Below are 19,201 nucleotides of genomic sequence, written 5' to 3'. Positions count from 1 at the left end.
ATAAAAAAATAAAGAGATAAAAAAAAGTGATTTAAAAAATAAAAAAGAATTTAGGGATATTAAAGTAAATTAAAAAATTGAAAAAAAAGGGGATAGAAATTTTTAGTAAAAAAAAGAAATTAGTGAAAAATAAAATAAAAATATTTAAGAAATATTTATATTAATAAAAAATGATTAAATTATGTATAAAAAGAAAAGAGATAAAAAAAAGTAAAAATGGGTATGGTTAGAAATATCAAAGAGAAAATAATTAAAATAAAAAATAAACTAATTAAAATTTTAAGATAATTATAAATAAAAAATTAGGAGTAAAGTATATACCCAAATATAATTAACTACAAAAAAACATGTATAAAAGAAATCGGATAAAAAGAACACTACATAATTATTAAATAGTTGGGAATAAGTAAGGATTAAGATAAATGAATAAAGAATTGTAATAATTATTAATAAATAAATAGTTGATTTTGAAATAATAGAAAAATTGAAAAAATGTATTGTTTAAAAACCAATAAAAAATTTTAAATAAAAAATTAAATAATAACTAAACTTAAAAGGGAAGGTAAAAATTATAGATTATTAAACCCAACATAGAATAACAAACTTATAAAAAAAATTTGATTATATTAAATTAGGATAGAAAAGGAATGATAGAAATTTTATATGAAATAAAAAATTAATTTAGTAGAAAACCTAAGGAAAACCAGTAATAAGTGGTTGAAATGTGTGGTAACTAAAAAATTAAAAAAAAATAAAAGATAAATCTGAAATCAACAAATAAACTAATTAATGTTAGAATATAAATAATAAGAGAGTTTAAAAGAGCTTATTTCTTCTTTATCATTCCCCATAACAATTATTCTTATTTCCTTGAATTATAAAGTATAATTTAGAAGTTCACACTAACATTAATTTCTTATAATACATGTAATTAAGTGTTCAAATAGATAGTAATGATTCTAGAGATTATTTATCCAAAATTTTATGATTTGTTGGCTTGATTTGTTCAAAATTTATGAATAACCTTAATGATTCAACGTCGTTCATTCCATTCTATAGATCTACATGTAATATACATAGAATAATTCTTAAAAATGATCTTGAAACTCTTAAACAGATTTTGTCCGATGAAAGGCGGGATTGCCTCAACGATTTGGATCATTCTGGAAGAACCTCGCTTCATGTGTCACTTCTTACGGCCAACCCAAAGGCACTATATTTGCTTTTATACTATCCTCTGATTCACCCATCTAAAATATTTGCTTCTTCCGACTGGATTGATAACTTGAAGGAAAATTCGGCCCAAAGTGTTATGTGCTGGGATAAAAACGAGTTCGGAGATCAGTTTTTTACCGAAAATTTCGATACAAATTTTCCTTCAAAACAAAATTTTACCATTATCAGAGAGTTCAACCAGATTCCCATTGGGGAAATGGATGTAAATGACGGGATTGAGTATATATCATCAGAGTATATAGATTATACTAAGGCGAGACTTGGGAAGAAACCACTTTCATCTCCGAACAAAACCCTATCAGAATACTTAAATACTCGTTTTACAAACGATGATCGAAACTTAGTGAATGGTTATTGTCAGAAAGAGGTTGAAAATCTGTACGAAGAGCACTACAAATTCATTGTAGGTGAGACTCACGAGCTTGAAACGGCAGTCAAAAATTACTCCCAAAAGTACGACCAAATTTACAACTGGCCACCTTCCAGGGTACAATGGAAAGATTTTAAAAAAAAACATAGACTAGATAATTTTGGACAGTCAGTTGATCCTGTTAAAGCTACAGAAAATCAACTGAGTTATGAAACAAGTTATGAAATAGTCGAAATGGACCATGATGACACTTCACTGAGCAGTACTTATCAAAGAATTTCAAAACAGGAAACACATTTTAACATCGTTACCCAACTGAACATTACATCATCAAAGACAATAGTTAATGGTAATAGAAATGAGAATGGTGTTGTAATGGGTGGTAAGAGGAATGGAGTATCTACTTATAAACTCGCCCATAAGTTGTCGTCTGAAGTAGTAGATAACTGTTACGAACGTTTGCTGCCTCTTGAAACTGTGGATTTAATCTCAACTTTTGACAAGACTTTCCCCATTAATCTTCTATTCTCAAACGTTTACATCTCAAGTTACCGCCCAAACATTATTAAATGTTACAGGATACTTTTGTGCTATTTTAACAAGTTTGACGAATTCCAAAAAGCGTACAAATCATTAAAATATATTCTTTGTCCCAGTACACATAGCTTTTCACAGACATTAAATCAATGCACTCTTACTAAATCAGCTGGAACTGAAGGAAATACCGATCTTCATACCAGATTAAACAAATTTAAGAACAAAAGAGATAATTTTGAGCACAAAGTCATACATACAAGAGCAAATAAATATAAGAGTTCAGGAGCAAAAGACCATTTAGAAAGTACTGATATTGGAGTTACACAGAGGGGAAATGTGTTTAAACCTCCCTTAAATAGTTTGAAATACTGGTTAAAAGATGGTTTTAACGAATTTGAAAATGATTTAAAAAGATCAGGAAGCGACGGTACCCAAGGTATTCCACTTCATATAATTCTTCATATCCACCTCTTTGTATTTAATTTTACATTATTTTACTTATTTAGTTAATTATTTATACTATATATTATTCCTAATCTATCACAATATATATACTATCACTGGTATATTATTTTATATAGGAATGAGTTTCTCGAATAATACTTTGTCTGTTGAATCTTTTGATATGACACAGGAAACTGATACTAAGATGAACACTCTTGTAAACCCTATTTCGTCTGAAGCATCTAACAAAACTTACTGTTTCGGAAGGCTTAATGGGTGTGACTCTATCTCGAATTCTATTCATAAAATAATCTCTTCTTTTGTATGGCTTAAGCCTAAGATTTCCTGGGAAACATTTACTAAGGACCGGGATTTTAGCAAGAGTACGATTCTTCACCGAGTTTGTAAATTAAGGGACATATCCCTAGTTAAATGTCTCTTGGCCTCAGGATTTTCACCAATTGTTGTTAACGAGTCTGGCGATATGCCTGTTCACATCTCAGTTGACGCTAAAGATCCTTACACTTTTCTAACAATATTACAATACACTCTTGAAGATCTTTTCTTATACTCATTTAACTCTGGTGATAATACTATTAACACCGAGGATACTGTTAATAGTGACAATCTTGGAGACAGTGATATATTTGAAATGTTTATGAAAAGTTTATGTGAGGGAGTGGCAATGAGGCCTAAAAATAGTATTAAACAGTTTCAAAGAAGTGAATTTAAGGAATTTGAAGGAATGTCTCGACAGTCTATTAAAACGTTGTTTGATGAGTTTTTGATGTTATTTGAGCAACTTGTGTACCGAAGCATTAAGTCAAGTTCATGGGAGTGTTTGATCGCACTTTTGTCCTACAATTCAGCAATTACCTACCATTTGATTTCAAATCCCTGCTTTATGCACAGATTTATAAACTTTGCAACAATGATGAATAACAAGGACTATTTCATCAATACTGTCAACTTCACACTTACAAGCCTTTATGACAATCCCAAAAGCAATACTGTAAAGGATTCTGCCAATTATAAAAAACACAATAAACGTATTTTTTAGTTGTTAGCTAGGATTAATTTTCTTTATTAGACTATTAATTTAGTGTTAATTTTAGTTATAATTTATCTAATTATTACAAAATATAGTATATAATACTAGCTAATTATTGAATAAATTATTATATAATGGATTAGGGAATGAACAGTCATATTTTAAGGGCTGTGGAATACCTCATTCTGATGTCAGGTTAAGTACCAAGGAGACTGAATTAGGACCTCAAACTTATCATTTAGGGTCTGATTCTTTCCTTTCTAGCTTGATTGGAAATTACAATCGTATGTTTGCCAAGATGTAATATCACTTTAGGATCACTGAAACCACGTGGAGATATCACGAAAACTTGGATAATAACTCACCCAACTTGTCTTCATCATTTGGCAATTCCTGAGCCAACTGACTTTCCTAATAAGCGGTATAGACTTATAATGACTTATCCTGAGAATCCGACGAGACTTGAGGTGATTATCAGCAATGATAATGGACTTTTGAGGAGTGATACTTTGGAAAACGTTAAACTTATTCACTCTCCTCCCCCAGCATCTATGGCTGATGTTTTAAGGGTTCACGATTGGGCCTATATAGACAAGCTGCTCGACCAGGTTCAAATTGCCCAGAAACGCTGGGATACTCATCCGTATTGGCCTGTTTTAGCCGATGGTGATACTCCAGTTACTCCCCACTCTTGGTCTGCAGCTCTTTATGCCGCTGGTTCAGGTAATTTCACATTGTATCCACCTGATTCTTGTTATAACAACTATACTGGTTTTATTATTAGTTACTCACTTAAAATGATTCTATTTTTATTTCTAGACCAATCAACTTTAAAATTTATTTTTTCCCAGTTACTATTAATTTCTACCTAACTTTAGAAGAATTATATACCATATTGCATTGATGTATATAATACTATTGACTGAGTATGATTATGATTATAGTGTTGACTGCGGTTGATGCTGTGTGTACTAACCAGTGCAGGAACGCGTTTTGTGCTGTGAGACCACCTGGTCACCACCTCGGAACTTGGGGAGCTGCTCAGTCAAACAGCTACGAGGACGAAGATTTTGCGTATTGTTTTAACTCATTTTATCCTTTATTACTTAGTTATATACTTAATATTCTGTGTAATACTATACTTTATATAGTTAATATTGTATACTTGATAATATAGTTAATATATCTATAATAAAATATATTTTATGATTAATACTATATAGTTAATGTATTATATTATGTAGTTGGGTATTTAGGATGGTGTATTATGAATTAGGGCTGGATCACAAGGGTTTTGTTTGATAAATAACGTGGCTATTGGAGCAGCTTACGCGAAATATATGTACGCGTCTAAAGGAATTCGAAGGATTGCCATCGTGGATTTTGATGTCCATCACGGCAACGGCACTGAACAAATCGTGAGAAATATCGGACCAAAAAACGTTAAAGTCAATATTGACCGTTTTAATATAAACACAGAACCCAACCTTATCTCCAAAGAACCTAATAATCAACACATTATAGTATTTTCTAACCTTAATTAGTCTTAATCACAGTTATTTTATACGTATTTAGTTTAATTTTAGTCTTATTTTATCTATAATTACTCTCTAATTTACCATTATTTTACCTTCACTTAGTATTATTTAACTTTTAATTTAAGAATAATTATTCAATTAAAATTAATTAAGTTTATAAATGCTGTAGCATAAGAAATGGTTTGGATGGCGTGATGAAAATGACAGAGATGAGGTGTTATTCGCATCGATTCACGCTTATGACGGCATTTTTTACCCAGGAACTGGTTACCAGAGCATTGTTTACCAGGAAGAAAACCGGCCTAACATAATAAACGTGGCCGTTCCTGAGGGTACAACCTCAGCTGAGTTTAGGCTGCTTTTTGAGACTAAGATATGTCCATATTTGTATCACTTCAAACCTGACCTTATCTTCATCTCTGCAGGATTTGACGGTCATTACAGGGATTCTGTGAGCTATGGATTCACACGTTATACCGAGAAGGACTTTAACTACGTAACTGAGCTCCTGGTTACTGTAGCTAACACCGTTTGCGAAGGAAGAATAGTGAGTGTTCTCGAGGGGGGCTACAATACTAAACTGAGTACATTGTCACCATTTGCAAGGTCAGTTCTGGAACACGTTACTGCCCTTAGTAATACTGGTAGAAACAGGAAATATCCATTTGTATATGGTGAAAACATGCTTAAGCACCTGTTCTCACCAGTGGTTAAGACCCTAGAATCGAATCAAAAATCAAAAAATTCTCACTCCTATACCATTCCTTCTTTGTCAAATTCCGTTACAAACCCCGAGAACTGCTGTAAACTGAAACAAATGAAGCGAAATATGAACGCAGCGTTGGTGTTAAAGGCTTATAAACTTAAGGTTAAAACTGACCTTTTGACCTCGAAACTGTACTCAAAATGTTCTAAATTCTGTAACCACAAAAGACTCCTCAAATTCGACAGGTCAAACATGGCCACAAAGTTCGTCTTTGAGTTTTACGGCAACGTCTTTTACTCATTCTACTCAAAATTCTTTTATACACTTTTCGGAGTCTCGCCCACTCTAAAACCCTCCAACATTTCCACAAATAACTCAATTAATAATCATAACACAGCTAACCCTATAAATGGTGTTATTACTAATGGTGGATTTGAAAATAGTGTTATTACTTATAATTCACTATTGACGTCAATTGGTAAGGAAAATGGGAGAGATATTGTTTTAAATTCACTTGAGGATTTTGTAGTTTCAAGTTTACAAATTCTCGATTCTATTTATAATCATCTTGTTAATACCACCAGTACCAGTAATAACACTGTTAATACTCCTGATAATTCTGATAATAGTTTTATTAATTTAGAAATGGTGAATGAGGTTAAAGAAGTTGAGAGTAGAGATTTGGACGAAGTGTTGATGAATTTAACGGCCGTTTACCACTTTAAAGAGTCTGAAGACTTAATATCACTGAACTCGTGGGCTGCAAACGAGAAACTATCAGCTCTTAACAGGAACTTGGAAATAGTTACAAGACTCGAGAACTTTTACTCCAAGTTCTCCTACCTATTCGATAAGGAATGCCTCATTCACTAGAGTACTATTTTAATATACTACTAGTTATACTTCTACATGGTATTTACAGTTAGTTTTTGATAAATTTATAATGCACTTAAGGATAATTCTCTTCGTGGTGGTACTCAACCTCGATCACTTAACACTAATACCAGTAGTTAAATGGTTAAATAGTTGGTTGATAAACCAAACCAAATAACTAATGATGCAAAAATTGTTAAAACAAAATATGAAAAGGTATTTGAATAATACAACAAATCGGGAATTGGTGAGCAACAAAAAGTTAAAAATGAGTTTAAAGCCCTTGAGTTAGCACATGTTATGTAATTGATGGTTATTTGTTCTGATAACATGTAAGTAGTTATCACAACGTCGATTAGAGAGTATCCAGAATCCAGATGACGAATACGGTCATAGCAACTACTCTTATACCAGTACTTGGAAGAATAAGCCATATTGATACAGTTTTTTGTACTTGTTCCCATAAAAGTCAGTTTTGAGGTGATACTCATATATCTCTGAATCTTAATCTACTTAAAGTTTCATTGAATTAATCAAGACAAATAACATTGTATGTTACAAATTTCTTTTAAAGTAAAAACAAATTATAATTAATAAAAACTAGTAATAATAAAGATTTCCCAATTTTCATACTCTATTTTAGACCAGTTTTATCATATCACTAATATAAACATACAATTTACAGTGTTTTGTATATTGTATGTAGTATATTATGTAAATATATATCACCAATAAAAGATATTATAAATGGAAACAATTTTGAGCTAAGGATTAAAGTGAATAATTTTTATTATTAAGGGTAAAAAAATAATAAAAAATCTGGTTATTTCAGAAAAGGAATTTTCTTTTCTTAAGTAATTGGAAGTTGATGAATTCAATGAAATCTTTGAAAATGGTAAAATGAATAAAACAATAATGAAAATAGTTTATAATTAATTGTTTTAATATTTTAATGGCTTTCAAAATAATTAAAAAAATAACGGTGAAATTTCTCCGCAATTGTTTCAAAGTAACTAAAGTAAAATTTATTATATTCTAAATAATTAAATTAGACTTGAGTTTAAATAAAATTAAATGCACTTCATAATTGGTAAAAATAGAATAAAGCCAAAATGTGTAAATTTTTGCGAAAATATTCATGAAAAAGGTATATAAAATAAAAACAAAATTTTTCAAAAGGAAAAATTAACAGGCATTTGTCTGGGTTTTAAAAGAAATTATAGGTAGATTTTAATTACTTATCTTGATAGAGTAAAGATATATATATATATATAAGTATAAATGCATGTAACATACTGTTTAATAAAATATGCGAATTTCCTTCACTTATATCAACTATATAACTAATGGTAATGAATGTATACTGTTCAAATTATTTGAATTTACTAGTAAGAATACATCTCCAATTATGAATTTAAATAGATGAAGATCAACTAGTGTGATAATGACTTTTGGAATCAAACATATGAAGACAAATACTGGACTATCACAAAATTTCAACTGAATCTTGTCTCTAACTGTTTCTTCATGAAGAGTCAGTTTCTGAACAAGTTAGAACTATATATTCTGTTTCCGAATTCGAATTTAACATAAAAATAAGAATATTCCGATAAGTAACTGAAACAGTAAAACGATTGACTCTAACAAAATTGTTATTCTGTATATCATAAATTCCCCTTCACAAACTAAAATACTAAAATGTGTAATATCTGTTATCGAAAATTGTTGTAATTTGTAACATTTTCAAACCAACTTCTGAGAAGTTTTTGAATAAGAAATGTATTCTCATCTTAATTTTTAATTAAAAATAATGTATTTTACATTCTATAACTGAATTGTATTGTTATATTATTTTTTCTTATCCTATGTGTGACACTACAAAGTCAGTTTAATTGTTGTGTCAATCATAAATTATAAAATTTTGTACACCAATTAGAAGTAAAATTTTCCATTAAAGTGTTAGATGAGGCTAACCTCCAAGGCTCTAACCGGTACCATAAAGAAGAAGGTTAAAAGCTTAATAGAGAACAGAATCAGTTTTTTTCCTTTCCACATCAACAGAACCAGTAAATATTCACCTATTTTATCTTAGGATTTTTTATATCTTTTGTTTAATAAGAATTTTTCAGTATCTGACAATCTTCCTGTTTTTGTAAAGTACAGTAACAATGCTAACTTGGCATTTACACATGTTCGAAAAACAAAAGGAAACAAATATATTTTAAGAGAGGAACTTCAACAAATAGTAGGAAAATCTCCAATTAAAGTTGATAAAAATACTTTCATAATTCAAGGGAATCACAAGCATAAAATTAAGGAGGTATGGATTGACATATTTTTTAAATTTTAATTAAATTAGTACCTGAAGGGGATCGGATTTTAATAATTAATAATAAATAATAAATAAAATGATAAAGAATCTCAATTTTAGCCTCCAGGTTGGCACAGTCAATTTATACAAAATTTATTATTATACATTTCTTTAGAGCTTAGACGGGTTATTACTCAGTTTTGGATTCTTTTTTATCTCACTGACTGTTATGGCACTCTCTTGGTTTTTGTACGGGGAAACTATTACCGCATTTTATAAACATCACGTATCATCTGAGTTTGGGGAAGATCACACAAAGAAGAAATTAACTTAATATTTTTTAAAAACAATATATAAATATTCATAGTTTAAGATTTTATAATAGTTATATGTTACACATTATAAAATTTACCTTATGATACATATTTTATTGTTTTAAACCCTATGTTACATCATTCATCATAATTCTATTCTAACCAAACATTTTATTTCACTTTCAAAACCTTTTCTGGTTTTTATTTGAAATTTAATTTAATGATGTTAAATTTAATTAAAATTACATTTAGCGGAGTTGGGATTCAGAAACTCTGTACCTATGGTCTTGGTTTTAAACTCCAAGCCTTTTCACGATCCCCTCCTTTTACCTTATGTCCTCTACCACCTCTTAACTCTAACCTTTTAAATAAATCATATCCACTAACACAATCAACGTATTCTGATCCGTCACTTAATCAGTTAAATTTAAACTTTAGTTTCCCAAAGCAATTTTTATTTAAGACCAATTACAGGACATTCTCAACCTCTGTTTCTAAGGAAGAAACTGTTCCTTCCTTTAGAAATGAAAGGAAACAAAAGTTTTACTCACCTTATATGTTCGAGGAAGTTACTGCTCCCACGGGCGGAGGACCTCTTTACTGGAAGACGAGGAAGTTTTTGATGAATTTAAAGCGAAGGTTACTTTTAAGGGCAAGAGAGCGGAGATGGAATTGGGACATTGGAAGGGCTTCCTTTGCTGGAGTTCCAAAACTTTCATACGACCCCAAACTCAACCAATGGGTAACTCTCATGGATAACGAGGAATGGGGAGGTTTGGGAGGAAGATTTTGGATCCAGTTTTCCAACGTTGTTCTATTTAACTTCCTCCTTGCTTTTCTCCTATATTTTTCATGGTACAGGCTGGTAGCAAACAACAAACACAACGTATTCGCTAGATGGATGAACCGCGATGAAGACGATGAATAATTTTAAATACTCTAATAAATTCTTGTTGCTTTATTTAACTATGTTATAATAGTGATGCTTAACTGTATGTACTAGTTTGGTATAAATGTGTTCTCTTTTGAATATGTCTCATGGTTGTTTCAAAGACAAAGATTTATATAAAATGTTCATGGTTTGAGTGATTAACACTTTAATGTTATACTAACTAGCTTGACTTGGTTTTTTAACTTATTTTTTAAAAGAATATCAATTTCTTTAACATAAGATGGATATTAAATGTAAATGGGAGTAGCCCGTTACAAAATTATTTGTACATGATAATCATACAGATTCATATTTAACGATCGAGCTAATTGCAAGATCAAGTATAGAGATCTATCTCTTTTAGAACGTACTGAATATACAAAGTTTACCCAATCGGGTCATTGAATATATTTTCGTAAAACACAGTTCAAACAAAGAGTTCATCTGGAGAGTTGAAGATGATTGATTATAAACCTGGGACTAGACCTAAGTTAACAACAGTTAGTTAACCAGCTAAAATTCCTGTAGTCTCTGAACTATTTAAAACTGGCAGTTCTGTTACTAAGTCAGCACTTGACAGAAGCAAAGTGTTCCGATAGAGTTGAATCTAAAACATGGTCAATTTGAAAAGACCAATCACTACAAAATACAAATCGCTATTAATAAACAAAATTAAAGTGCAAGTTATTCGTTATTACAAAAATTGTTGTAATCTACAATTCCCAAAGCAACTTGTGAGAAAGGACTCAATTCGTAAATGCCCTTTAACCTTAATTTTTAATTATCATTGATTTTACAATTTTAAATCACGATTTTCAAATGAAAGCATATAATACATAAATAACAGAAGTAAATGAATAATAACTAAAGTAAAGAGATAAAACACGAATATTATAAGTAAGTTCTTTTAGCCATAATGGAGTAAAAGTCATCAAATGAAAGTTGTCCATCACCGTTAGAATCAGCCCTATTAATCATGTCTCTAAGTTCATCGTCTGTAAGTGATTCTCCCAGTTCAGTAGCAACTTTTTTCAAGTTTCTGAAAGTTATAGAACCAGTGTTATCATCGTCAAAAAGGTTAAAAATACGTCGAATGCCCTCCTTGCTATCTCTGCTACCCTAACCAACATAGAAGTTAAATATGAGTTATAGTGTTTAAACAAGTATAAAAATACCAATTTCATAGTAATAGCATCTAGGAAATCACTAAAGTTAACAGTGGATGATCCCATCTTTTCCAAATCGCTGACAATTTGGTACACGAGGGGATTTTTCTTGTCAATACCGAGGCTCTGCATGGCACATTTTATTTCCTTCGGATCAACGGTTCCTAAAAATAAATCAAACCCCAAAACTAAAACTAAATCAAGTGTAATATACTCAAATAATGTGTAAGATTTGTTTATATAAAGGTTTAATGTACACATAATAAAAGTAACACTATACATACTTTAGTGCAAAATAGAGGAAATGGACTAAAATATTAGTACCTGTTCCTTCAGTATCGAAAAGGTTAAAGGCTTCTTGTATTTCATAAATTTCATCGTCGGTTAATCCGTTGTATTCATTGGGCCCTTCAGAAAGGTAATCTCTTCGGTTGTAAACCATCATAATTATAATTTTTAAAAACAAATTTAAATAAGTTACAAATATAATAGTACAGGGTATAATTTAAAAAAATTAAAATGTGTAAGCCCCCACCAGGGAAGGGTCACGTTGATTACATTAGAATTTTTGAGGAATTCAATCCTCATGAAAACAACTTCATAGTAGTTTTAAAAATAATATAAATTAATTCATGTGTCTTGGGAAAGTTGGGATTAAAGGTTTGTTGTTTTCCCTTTCCCGTTTTTAATCTATTTAAACCGTTCAAAGTGAATATTAAAAATTTCATGGATTTTTCTTTTAAATTCTAATTTCCTTATTTATTCAATTCCTTTGTCTTTTATAACTCAAGCACTTTTTACTTCTTTAGGTTAGTATCATTATCCCTCTCAGTAGAATGTTATAAATTTAACGGTACCCAATTGATTATCCAGTTGAACATATTTTATGGACTACAACATTATAGGGAAATGATATTATATATATTGTATGATAAATAAGTGGTGAAAGTGTACAAAAAATATGGTAAATTAAGGACTACAGTTTTGACTTTTTATCAGTATTTTGGTAAATTTTCACTTTACTTTCTCTTAAGTATTTTATACAGTAAGGCCCTGACCTTCACCAACTAGTAAATTTTTAAAAATTTAACAAGCTAACTGTGTATAACATGTTATTTGAGGATTCAATAAATAAGAGTGTGTATTTGATCAAGAACTACTTCTTTAGAGTTAGGATTCAACAAATTCTGAATGATAGATTACACAGCCCAGCTGATAATAGAAGATGTAATAATCTATTGAAATACTTTTTTGATATTAACATCTAGAATAGGGGTTAGCGTTATTATTCCTAGTATTTTGTTTTCATGATACACGTTTTTTCAAGCAAAGAATGAGAATCTCTGAGTTGTTACACATTCCATTAAAGCATAGTTTTTTGGAATTTATGGTTTTATAAATAAAGTATAATCATTTTAGGTGTTTTAACAAAATTTCAGGTAGTAGAAAAGGGGTGTAGCATTCATAGTCACAGTTGAACCAATTTTTTAAAGTGAACCAGCCACTTAAAAATATAATTAGTATACAAAAGTAATATACACAGTTTTAAAAAAATAAAAGTAAATTCTCAATTTTTATTACTTCATCGGGTTTATTTTCAATGAGTTTTTGTTAATTTATACTTCAAAAATGTTTGAACTTTTATATATTTTACTCTACGAAATTAAAATGTTAAATTTCAAATTCAATAATTTCATAAAATGAAGAAGTGGTTTAAGAGCAAGGTAAACGAAATCGGCGAAAAAGCCGTGGATTCTATGGTTAATTTAATCTTTTCAAAAAATGACACACCGATGAATTATTTTAACCAGGTATTTGTACTCCTTAAAACTTTATATTTAATACATCTAATGAAGATTTCGTCAATAACTTATTCACAATAATGTTGTATATATATAACAAAGTTACATGAATGGATTTAGAATCCCCTAATTAACGCGATAACGAAGAGCGTAAACTCTCGATTTACTGTAAAGCAGTCAAACACCAAACTGGTGGATGATAAGTTGGAAAGGTATCCCGCTATTTGCGATTTTGATCTTCTGGTGACTGAAGGTATATTCTTGCTCGTTTCAGACGGAAGTATGGCACACACTAAATATTTTTCAAATACAAACAAGGCAACATCTTCTAAAAGTAGTTCAGCTTCATCTAATACACCATTCTCAAATCTGGATAGTTTTCGTGAATCAGAACATCCAGATAGCTCTGTAATGGGTCCAATAAGGCACACAATGATAGTTGATGAGAAAAAGAATAAAATTGAGTTTGATTCTATAGGACCAGTAAAACCGAATTTTTGTAAATATAGATTAGAAATTGGGCTTAATAATAGACGTTTTTTCAGTGAAAGAAGAAGTATGCAGGACGATTTCAACAGAGTCATCTTTGATTATTGTTTTACAGGTATTCTTTCTTAGTCATGTATTAAAGTATTAATACTTAAAAATAAAATAAAATAAAAATATGTAGGTAAAGTGTATAATATAAATACTGATGTTTTAATTTCCCTTTGGTGTGAGCTTGACATCAACAAGTATGAATCAGTTGAACAAGACGATATTGTTTATAAAAAACAAATTCAACCAAGAAAAATATCCTCAGTCCAGTGTCCGTCAATTTACGCGCCTAGAATATCTTCTCAATCATATGAATCACCAAATAACGTACCTAATGGATTAATCCCAGATGAGTCACCTGAATCCAATTTATCCGAATACCAAAATGGATTGTACTCTGCCTCTGAAAACTCGTACATTACCCCTCGGGAAACCTTTTCCAACACTAAGTATACTTTTTCAAATACTAACCATATTTTTGATAAAGATAACAGTGACTATAATAATAATAACCACACTACCCGTGATAATAGTCCAACAGTAAACGTTAAAAAAAATAAAAAGGAAAAATCTAAGAGTAAGAAGGATAAAAAGGACGTGACGTACACTTCAGATTCAGATAAAGATTCCTCAGACATGTATTTAGAGTTAATGGTAGGGAAGGAACCTAGAGATAAGTTAGACAAGGACAAGGATAAGAATAGTTATAGTAGAAGACTAGGAAGAGCAGTGTTGTCAATACCACTTATACTCTCTTCTTTTGGCCCTGAAGGATCACTGGACATTCATGAAGACTTGAAGTTCTTAATTAAATATTCCAAAAAGGTCCTCTCTGTAAATTTTGATCCTTCAAAACAAGAGGATGAAAATGTGAGTGAAACTGAATTTGATCATTCCGATTCATCTTGTCACACTGATTTTAATCAAGATTACCATAAACTAGAAACCGAAAATAAAGGGGTGGTCAAAGAAGGGAATAATGGTATTGGTAATAAAGAAAGTAGATATAAAATAAGAAGTTGTTTTTGGTTACAGCTGTTTCCATTCAACGAGAATGACGATTTTAAATTTATAAGACCGTATTGCGGATACCATTCATATGGAATGAGGAACCCTGGAGACTCTATAGGCTTTCTTTTGGTTTCAGTACAGCTGACTTTTGAAATTAATCCCACATTGTTACCGATTTTAAACAATCTAGTTCCGCTTGGTTACGAGTGGATTATCCCTAAAAATTTTGAAATGGTCCACTTCTACTCTCTGACAGATAGGCTTTATATATACTTGTATAATGTTCCGATTTGGATCACAAGGCTACTTTTGGGCGGAACTCAAATTGTTTTCAACCCTAACTTTGTTAGCGATTGTATACGTAAGAAATTTAAAGATAAATTGACGGATTTATGTACTATAAAGGACAACTGTAATGATGAAGGTAATAATAATAAGAATAGTAATGATAATGCTAATAGTTTAAAGGATACTGATAGTAAAGAAAACCTAGAGAGTAAGAAGGGAGATGATCCCACCACCTTCTTCACCTACAAAGTCATTCAACTTGATGGGATTGACCTTTTGTTCATAATACCGTTTTGGTTTCTGATTTATGAGCTGATTGCAGTTGCAAGTCTGTGGAAAATGCCACTAATTCTATATCTCTTAATTGTCCTTGTTATGATATACTACAAGGTGGTCATGGATCGTTTTACAGCCTTTGGAGACCGGCTTAGTGTTTTAAAAAATTTACAACGAAGTGGTATTTTAGGTGATTTTGTAGGAGTGGGTAGAACCAAGTACAAGAGTTGTACACTTTTCACAAGTGATGATTCTAAATTATATAATGTAGAGGATTTGTTGAGCAGTTCAATTGCTTCTACTCCTGTCACCACTCCCAATACGCCTAATCTCAGTTCTAACCTAGCAAAAACTTCCCCAATCAAGGATAAAATCAAGGAACAAAGTAAGGAAATTAATCAGGAGAATGAACAAAAGAGTGAAAAGGATCAGAAATCAGGTAGAGGTTGTGAAAACAGTGCAAAACACGGTAAAGATGGTAAAGAAAAGTATAACTATTCAACGAATAGCAGTAGATATTACCCAATGAAAGATGACAAGTTCAATAACTCATTGTTTGAGAATCATCTGTACAAAAGGTTTAATCTGATAAATAGATCAGGAGTAACTGCAACAGACTCTCTAGTGGTCACACCCTTTGGAAAATACAAGTTAAATTTCCTGGGACTGGGAGAAGAATACCCAATTTTTTTTGATGATTTTGCAGATTTTGATCTGAAAGAGCTGGTAAAGGACGTTCTGTTATCCCTAAAGTACATTCAAAGACTTCTTGGTTACATTTGCATTACTTTAGAGAAGATTAGATTCTCTCTAGACACAGGTTTTTATCAGACGACTGTTCTAACGTTATTCATGCTTTCTGTAACTCTTCTTCCACTTACTCTGTTTTTAAAGTTGCTTTCAAGGTTTTCTTTACGCACCTTTAGATTCATACTGTTTTTGTCATTTTTTTATCTGTGTATGAAAAGGCATTTTAAACTCATGTTATCTGATCTTTTTTACCTTTCAAGGAAGGTAAGAAACTTCACAACTGGTAGTTCTGATGGTACCAGTAGAGATAATAATACTAATATGAATCTCTTAGGTAGCCTATTTGATTGTCCTCTTAGAGCGGGTAAGGGTATCCTTTGGTTTATTAGTGAATTTTATAAGAATTGGTTGAAAGGTCTTCCTGATCACAGAGAAATAGACCATAGAAAGATTTGTGCCTTACAGGCTCTTCCTTCACTGTGCCACTTGTTGCCAAAGGAACACGAAATTGACTGGAGGTATTACAGGCGTCAGTTCGAAAATCACTACAAAGTGTTTGGGAACAACTCGGAAAACTTAGGAATTGATTTAAAAACTTATGCAAGGTGTAAATCACTCGTTGAAAGGACTATTTTAGAAGAGTATCTTTCCAATAATTTACCAGTTGATTTATCTGGTGATTGACCTAATATTGTACTAATTTAAACTTTTCTTTTTATTATACAGCAGTTTTCTTTTTATTTTAATTTATATTGTTAGAATTTTCAACACACTATGATGTTTAGTACATTTAATGTAATTTTGGTAGTAACATAAAATAGTACTAATGAATGTTGGATTCTACACATTTTGATTTTTTAAAGGTAATTTTGATCTCAAAAAACTCAATATATCTATAAAAAATATAATTTTTTGTGGAATGTACATAGAAGTCACTGGACTCAGAGGAATCCTGTCATTTTTGTTTCTAAGGCCAAGAAAGCTATCACTAAGACAAGATCGCAGATGGTATTATCATTTACTCCTCAGCACATTTATACCCATTCAGATACATTAACATATATATATACTATTAAGTATAGTATAAAGTTGTATGAATATTAATAATTGTTTAGTAGCAAGAAGGAATACAGAATTAAAAGGCATAAATATGGGTATAATTACAAGTGGTTAGGGAGTTAGTAAGTCCATTTCCTTTTTTTAACGCTCTGAATTCTATAAAACGAATTTCTTGGGACGGACACATTAATGTCCCTGGCACTCTCCTCTTCAGTCCTATAAGGTGTTTTAGGATCCATGTTATTCTCCAGTTGTAGTATTCTTTCGTTTAGTTCTGGATAGTGCAAAGATAACATTTCGATGGCCTCCTTCAATTTCTAATAAATTGTATTAAACATATAATTGGTGGTATTAGTATATAATTATGTAGATATGTAGAAAGGTACGTATAACTGTGTCAAGTTGTTTGTACCCTTCAAGTTGATGTTTTCTACCAAAGAGTTGAGAAGTTTATGGTTATTGTATGGTACTTTACTGCTGGAAATAATTAGTCTCAAGGATGTATCACTGTTAATATCACGCTTAAAGATCTCTCTAGCAATTACATTTAGACATTGTCTAATAGATAACCGACTCATAGTGTTGATTCCTTGACCTGGTTGACCCTCAGATCCAGTTGTTCCGATATTACATAGCTTGCAGAGTGATTTGAAAACCGTTAGTAGATCATGCGTTTTGAAATCTGATAAAACTTCCTCCTTGATCAGTATGTGTAATAATACTTGATACAAGTCCTCATTCAAATGTGTTCCGTAAAGTAAACTGAACCTCGAATAACTCTTGAAAAGATTTGATAAAAGGTAGGGATCTAGGATAGTATCCTGGTCTACTGATGAAAGGACTGAATTCAACAGTTGTTTAATAAAACTTCTGTTATTGTAGTTAACCTTAGACAAGTTGATTAGAATTTTTGTGGCCTCTTCTAAACTAAGTTCGTGTCCCTTCAAACGTTCGACAATGAGGTCTATCAGGGGAATGTATCTTCTACCAAATCCAACAATTGCCAACAAATTGATGTATTCACTTAAGCCCAATTCTGAATTACCATCTAGTTTATCAAAGGAACCAAAATGAGTTTTAGTAATTTTGTCTACCACCGTTTCAAAGAAGTTTGAGTCATCAAAGTGTATATATTTTGTAAAAAGAAAAATAACTTCAGACAAGCTAACCTTGTCAAAGAACTCAAGCTCATTCATACGGGCGAATATTTTTTTGCAAAACTCAGATTTGATCAAAGCCAAGTGATAACAAAGGTCAACCAACTGTGAAAGGGTAAACATACTCAAGTCTAACTTCTTTACACACTCTTCTACTTTATTGAGATAACTATAATTTATCACATTTTTATATAATAATTTACAACAGGAACATATATAATTGGTTAATTCCAATCCATTCATAATTTCATTTTCTTTTACAAAATTATCAACTTTATGGGATCCTATGGTATTAGTAGCATTATAAAGCTGATTAGTTGAGTTAGTGAAAAAACGTTTGAAAGAATTATTAATAAAGGTTAAAAAAGTCTCCTCATTGATCAAATAGTCAGTTATCGGCAATTCTGATAGGGTTCTCAGCAAGATATGTTCGTTATTGGTAATTTCAAATTCCTTCAGCCTATCTAAGATCTTGTGTAAGTCCAATCCAAATTCGTTCAAAGTTATAAATAACACCGAGTTTTGCTTCATATCATCTGAAATCAGTTCAAATGCCTTCCCATTCAATTCATCTTCATTAAAATCAACTCCTCTATTCAGTACGTTCACTAATTCATGCACATTTTCCACACTACTTAAACCACTAATAAAGTTAGTAGTAGTATTAGTGTTTGTATTAGTTGTGTTAGTTGGATTGTTTACTGTGGTGGTGTTGGTATAATCCTTTTTGATTGAAAGTAAAAAGGATATCCAATTATTATAGTGTGAATAATTAATTTTAGGAGTGTGAGTTAATTGAAACGTTCGGTGTAAGGTGAAAGAGTAAAGTTTTGTGTTCCACATT

General features: G+C 30.9%; 8 protein-coding genes across 8 annotated transcripts; 6 read left to right on the top strand and 2 right to left on the bottom strand.

Moving 5' to 3' along the window:
• Positions 1-1,015: 1,015 nt before the first annotated feature.
• On the top strand, positions 1,016-6,755 carry hdaC (Histone deacetylase domain protein; the record flags this gene model as incomplete). The annotated part of the gene is made up of 7 exons (XM_061305881.1): positions 1,016-2,579; positions 2,725-3,636; positions 3,782-3,922; positions 3,954-4,361; positions 4,583-4,712; positions 4,915-5,161; positions 5,346-6,755. The coding sequence occupies 7 exons, from the start codon at positions 1,016-1,018 to the stop codon at positions 6,753-6,755; spliced, it is 4,812 nt and encodes a 1,603-aa protein (XP_061161807.1).
• Positions 6,756-8,643: 1,888 nt separating this feature from the next.
• On the top strand, positions 8,644-9,138 carry TpMuguga_03g02335 (Mitochondrial large subunit ribosomal protein (Img2) family protein; the record flags this gene model as incomplete). The annotated part of the gene is made up of 3 exons (XM_061305859.1): positions 8,644-8,821; positions 8,885-9,075; positions 9,115-9,138. The coding sequence occupies exons 1-3, from the start codon at positions 8,719-8,721 to the stop codon at positions 9,136-9,138; spliced, it is 318 nt and encodes a 105-aa protein (XP_061161806.1). The 5' UTR covers positions 8,644-8,718.
• A 25-nt stretch (positions 9,139-9,163) lies between these two features.
• Positions 9,164-9,419, top strand: TpMuguga_03g02340 (putative integral membrane protein; the record flags this gene model as incomplete). Its single annotated transcript, XM_061305860.1, has 2 exons — positions 9,164-9,193; positions 9,242-9,419. 2 exons carry the CDS (start codon positions 9,164-9,166, stop codon positions 9,398-9,400), a joined length of 189 nt encoding a protein of 62 aa, XP_061161805.1. The 3' UTR covers positions 9,401-9,419.
• Positions 9,420-10,496, top strand: TpMuguga_03g00610 (putative integral membrane protein). Its single transcript, XM_758545.2, has one exon. It carries the CDS (start codon positions 9,601-9,603, stop codon positions 10,306-10,308), a length of 708 nt encoding a protein of 235 aa, XP_763638.1. The 5' UTR covers positions 9,420-9,600; the 3' UTR covers positions 10,309-10,496.
• Positions 10,497-11,186: 690 nt separating this feature from the next.
• Icl1e (EF-hand domain pair family protein) lies at positions 11,187-12,014 on the bottom strand. Its single transcript, XM_758544.2, has 3 exons — positions 11,802-12,014; positions 11,487-11,641; positions 11,187-11,430 (listed from the first exon to the last, which is right to left on the bottom strand). Exons 1-3 carry the CDS (start codon positions 11,920-11,922, stop codon positions 11,203-11,205), a joined length of 504 nt encoding a protein of 167 aa, XP_763637.1. The 5' UTR covers positions 11,923-12,014; the 3' UTR covers positions 11,187-11,202.
• A 950-nt stretch (positions 12,015-12,964) lies between these two features.
• Positions 12,965-16,825, top strand: TpMuguga_03g00608 (putative integral membrane protein; the record flags this gene model as incomplete). The annotated part of the gene is made up of 3 exons (XM_758543.2): positions 12,965-13,288; positions 13,400-13,883; positions 13,950-16,825. Exons 1-3 carry the CDS (start codon positions 13,178-13,180, stop codon positions 16,823-16,825), a joined length of 3,471 nt encoding a protein of 1,156 aa, XP_763636.1. The 5' UTR covers positions 12,965-13,177.
• An 8-nt stretch (positions 16,826-16,833) lies between these two features.
• TpMuguga_03g02630 (uncharacterized protein) lies at positions 16,834-17,562 on the top strand. Its single transcript, XM_061305894.1, has 2 exons — positions 16,834-17,149; positions 17,257-17,562. The coding sequence occupies exons 1-2, from the start codon at positions 17,061-17,063 to the stop codon at positions 17,321-17,323; spliced, it is 156 nt and encodes a 51-aa protein (XP_061161804.1). The 5' UTR covers positions 16,834-17,060; the 3' UTR covers positions 17,324-17,562.
• On the bottom strand, positions 17,320-19,200 carry TpMuguga_03g00607 (uncharacterized protein; the record flags this gene model as incomplete). Its single annotated transcript, XM_758542.2, has 2 exons — positions 17,320-17,517; positions 17,587-19,200. 2 exons carry the CDS (start codon positions 19,198-19,200, stop codon positions 17,320-17,322), a joined length of 1,812 nt encoding a protein of 603 aa, XP_763635.2.
• Between the last annotated feature and the right edge of the window lies 1 nt (position 19,201).

The sequence above is a fragment of the Theileria parva genome (assembly GCF_000165365.1).
Source record: "Theileria parva strain Muguga chromosome 3 map unlocalized ctg_530, whole genome shotgun sequence".
In the NCBI taxonomy this organism is placed as follows: domain Eukaryota; phylum Apicomplexa; class Aconoidasida; order Piroplasmida; family Theileriidae; genus Theileria; species Theileria parva.
Note: the sequence above shows the minus strand (reverse complement) of the source record. Positions and strands in the feature narration are given on the sequence as shown.

What these genes read in the sequence shown, in the direction of transcription:
- TpMuguga_03g00610 (XM_758545.2), top strand. Translation starts at nt 9,601, where the DNA reads ATGATGTTAAATTTAATTAAAATTACATTTAGCGGAGTTGGGATTCAG.
- Icl1e (XM_758544.2), bottom strand. Translation starts at nt 11,922, where the DNA reads ATGATGGTTTACAACCGAAGAGATTACCTTTCTGAAGGGCCCAATGAA. An exon ending in TTTCGATACTGAAGGAACAG is followed by an intron (nt 11,642 to 11,801) that starts GTACTAATATTT and finishes ATTTATTTTTAG; the next exon opens with GAACCGTTGATCCGAAGGAA. An exon ending in ATGCTATTACTATGAAATTG is followed by an intron (nt 11,431 to 11,486) that starts GTATTTTTATAC and finishes TATGTTGGTTAG; the next exon opens with GGTAGCAGAGATAGCAAGGA.
- TpMuguga_03g02630 (XM_061305894.1), top strand. Translation starts at nt 17,061, where the DNA reads ATGTACATAGAAGTCACTGGACTCAGAGGAATCCTGTCATTTTTGTTT. An exon ending in CTAAGACAAGATCGCAGATG is followed by an intron (nt 17,150 to 17,256) that starts GTATTATCATTT and finishes ATAATTGTTTAG; the next exon opens with TAGCAAGAAGGAATACAGAA.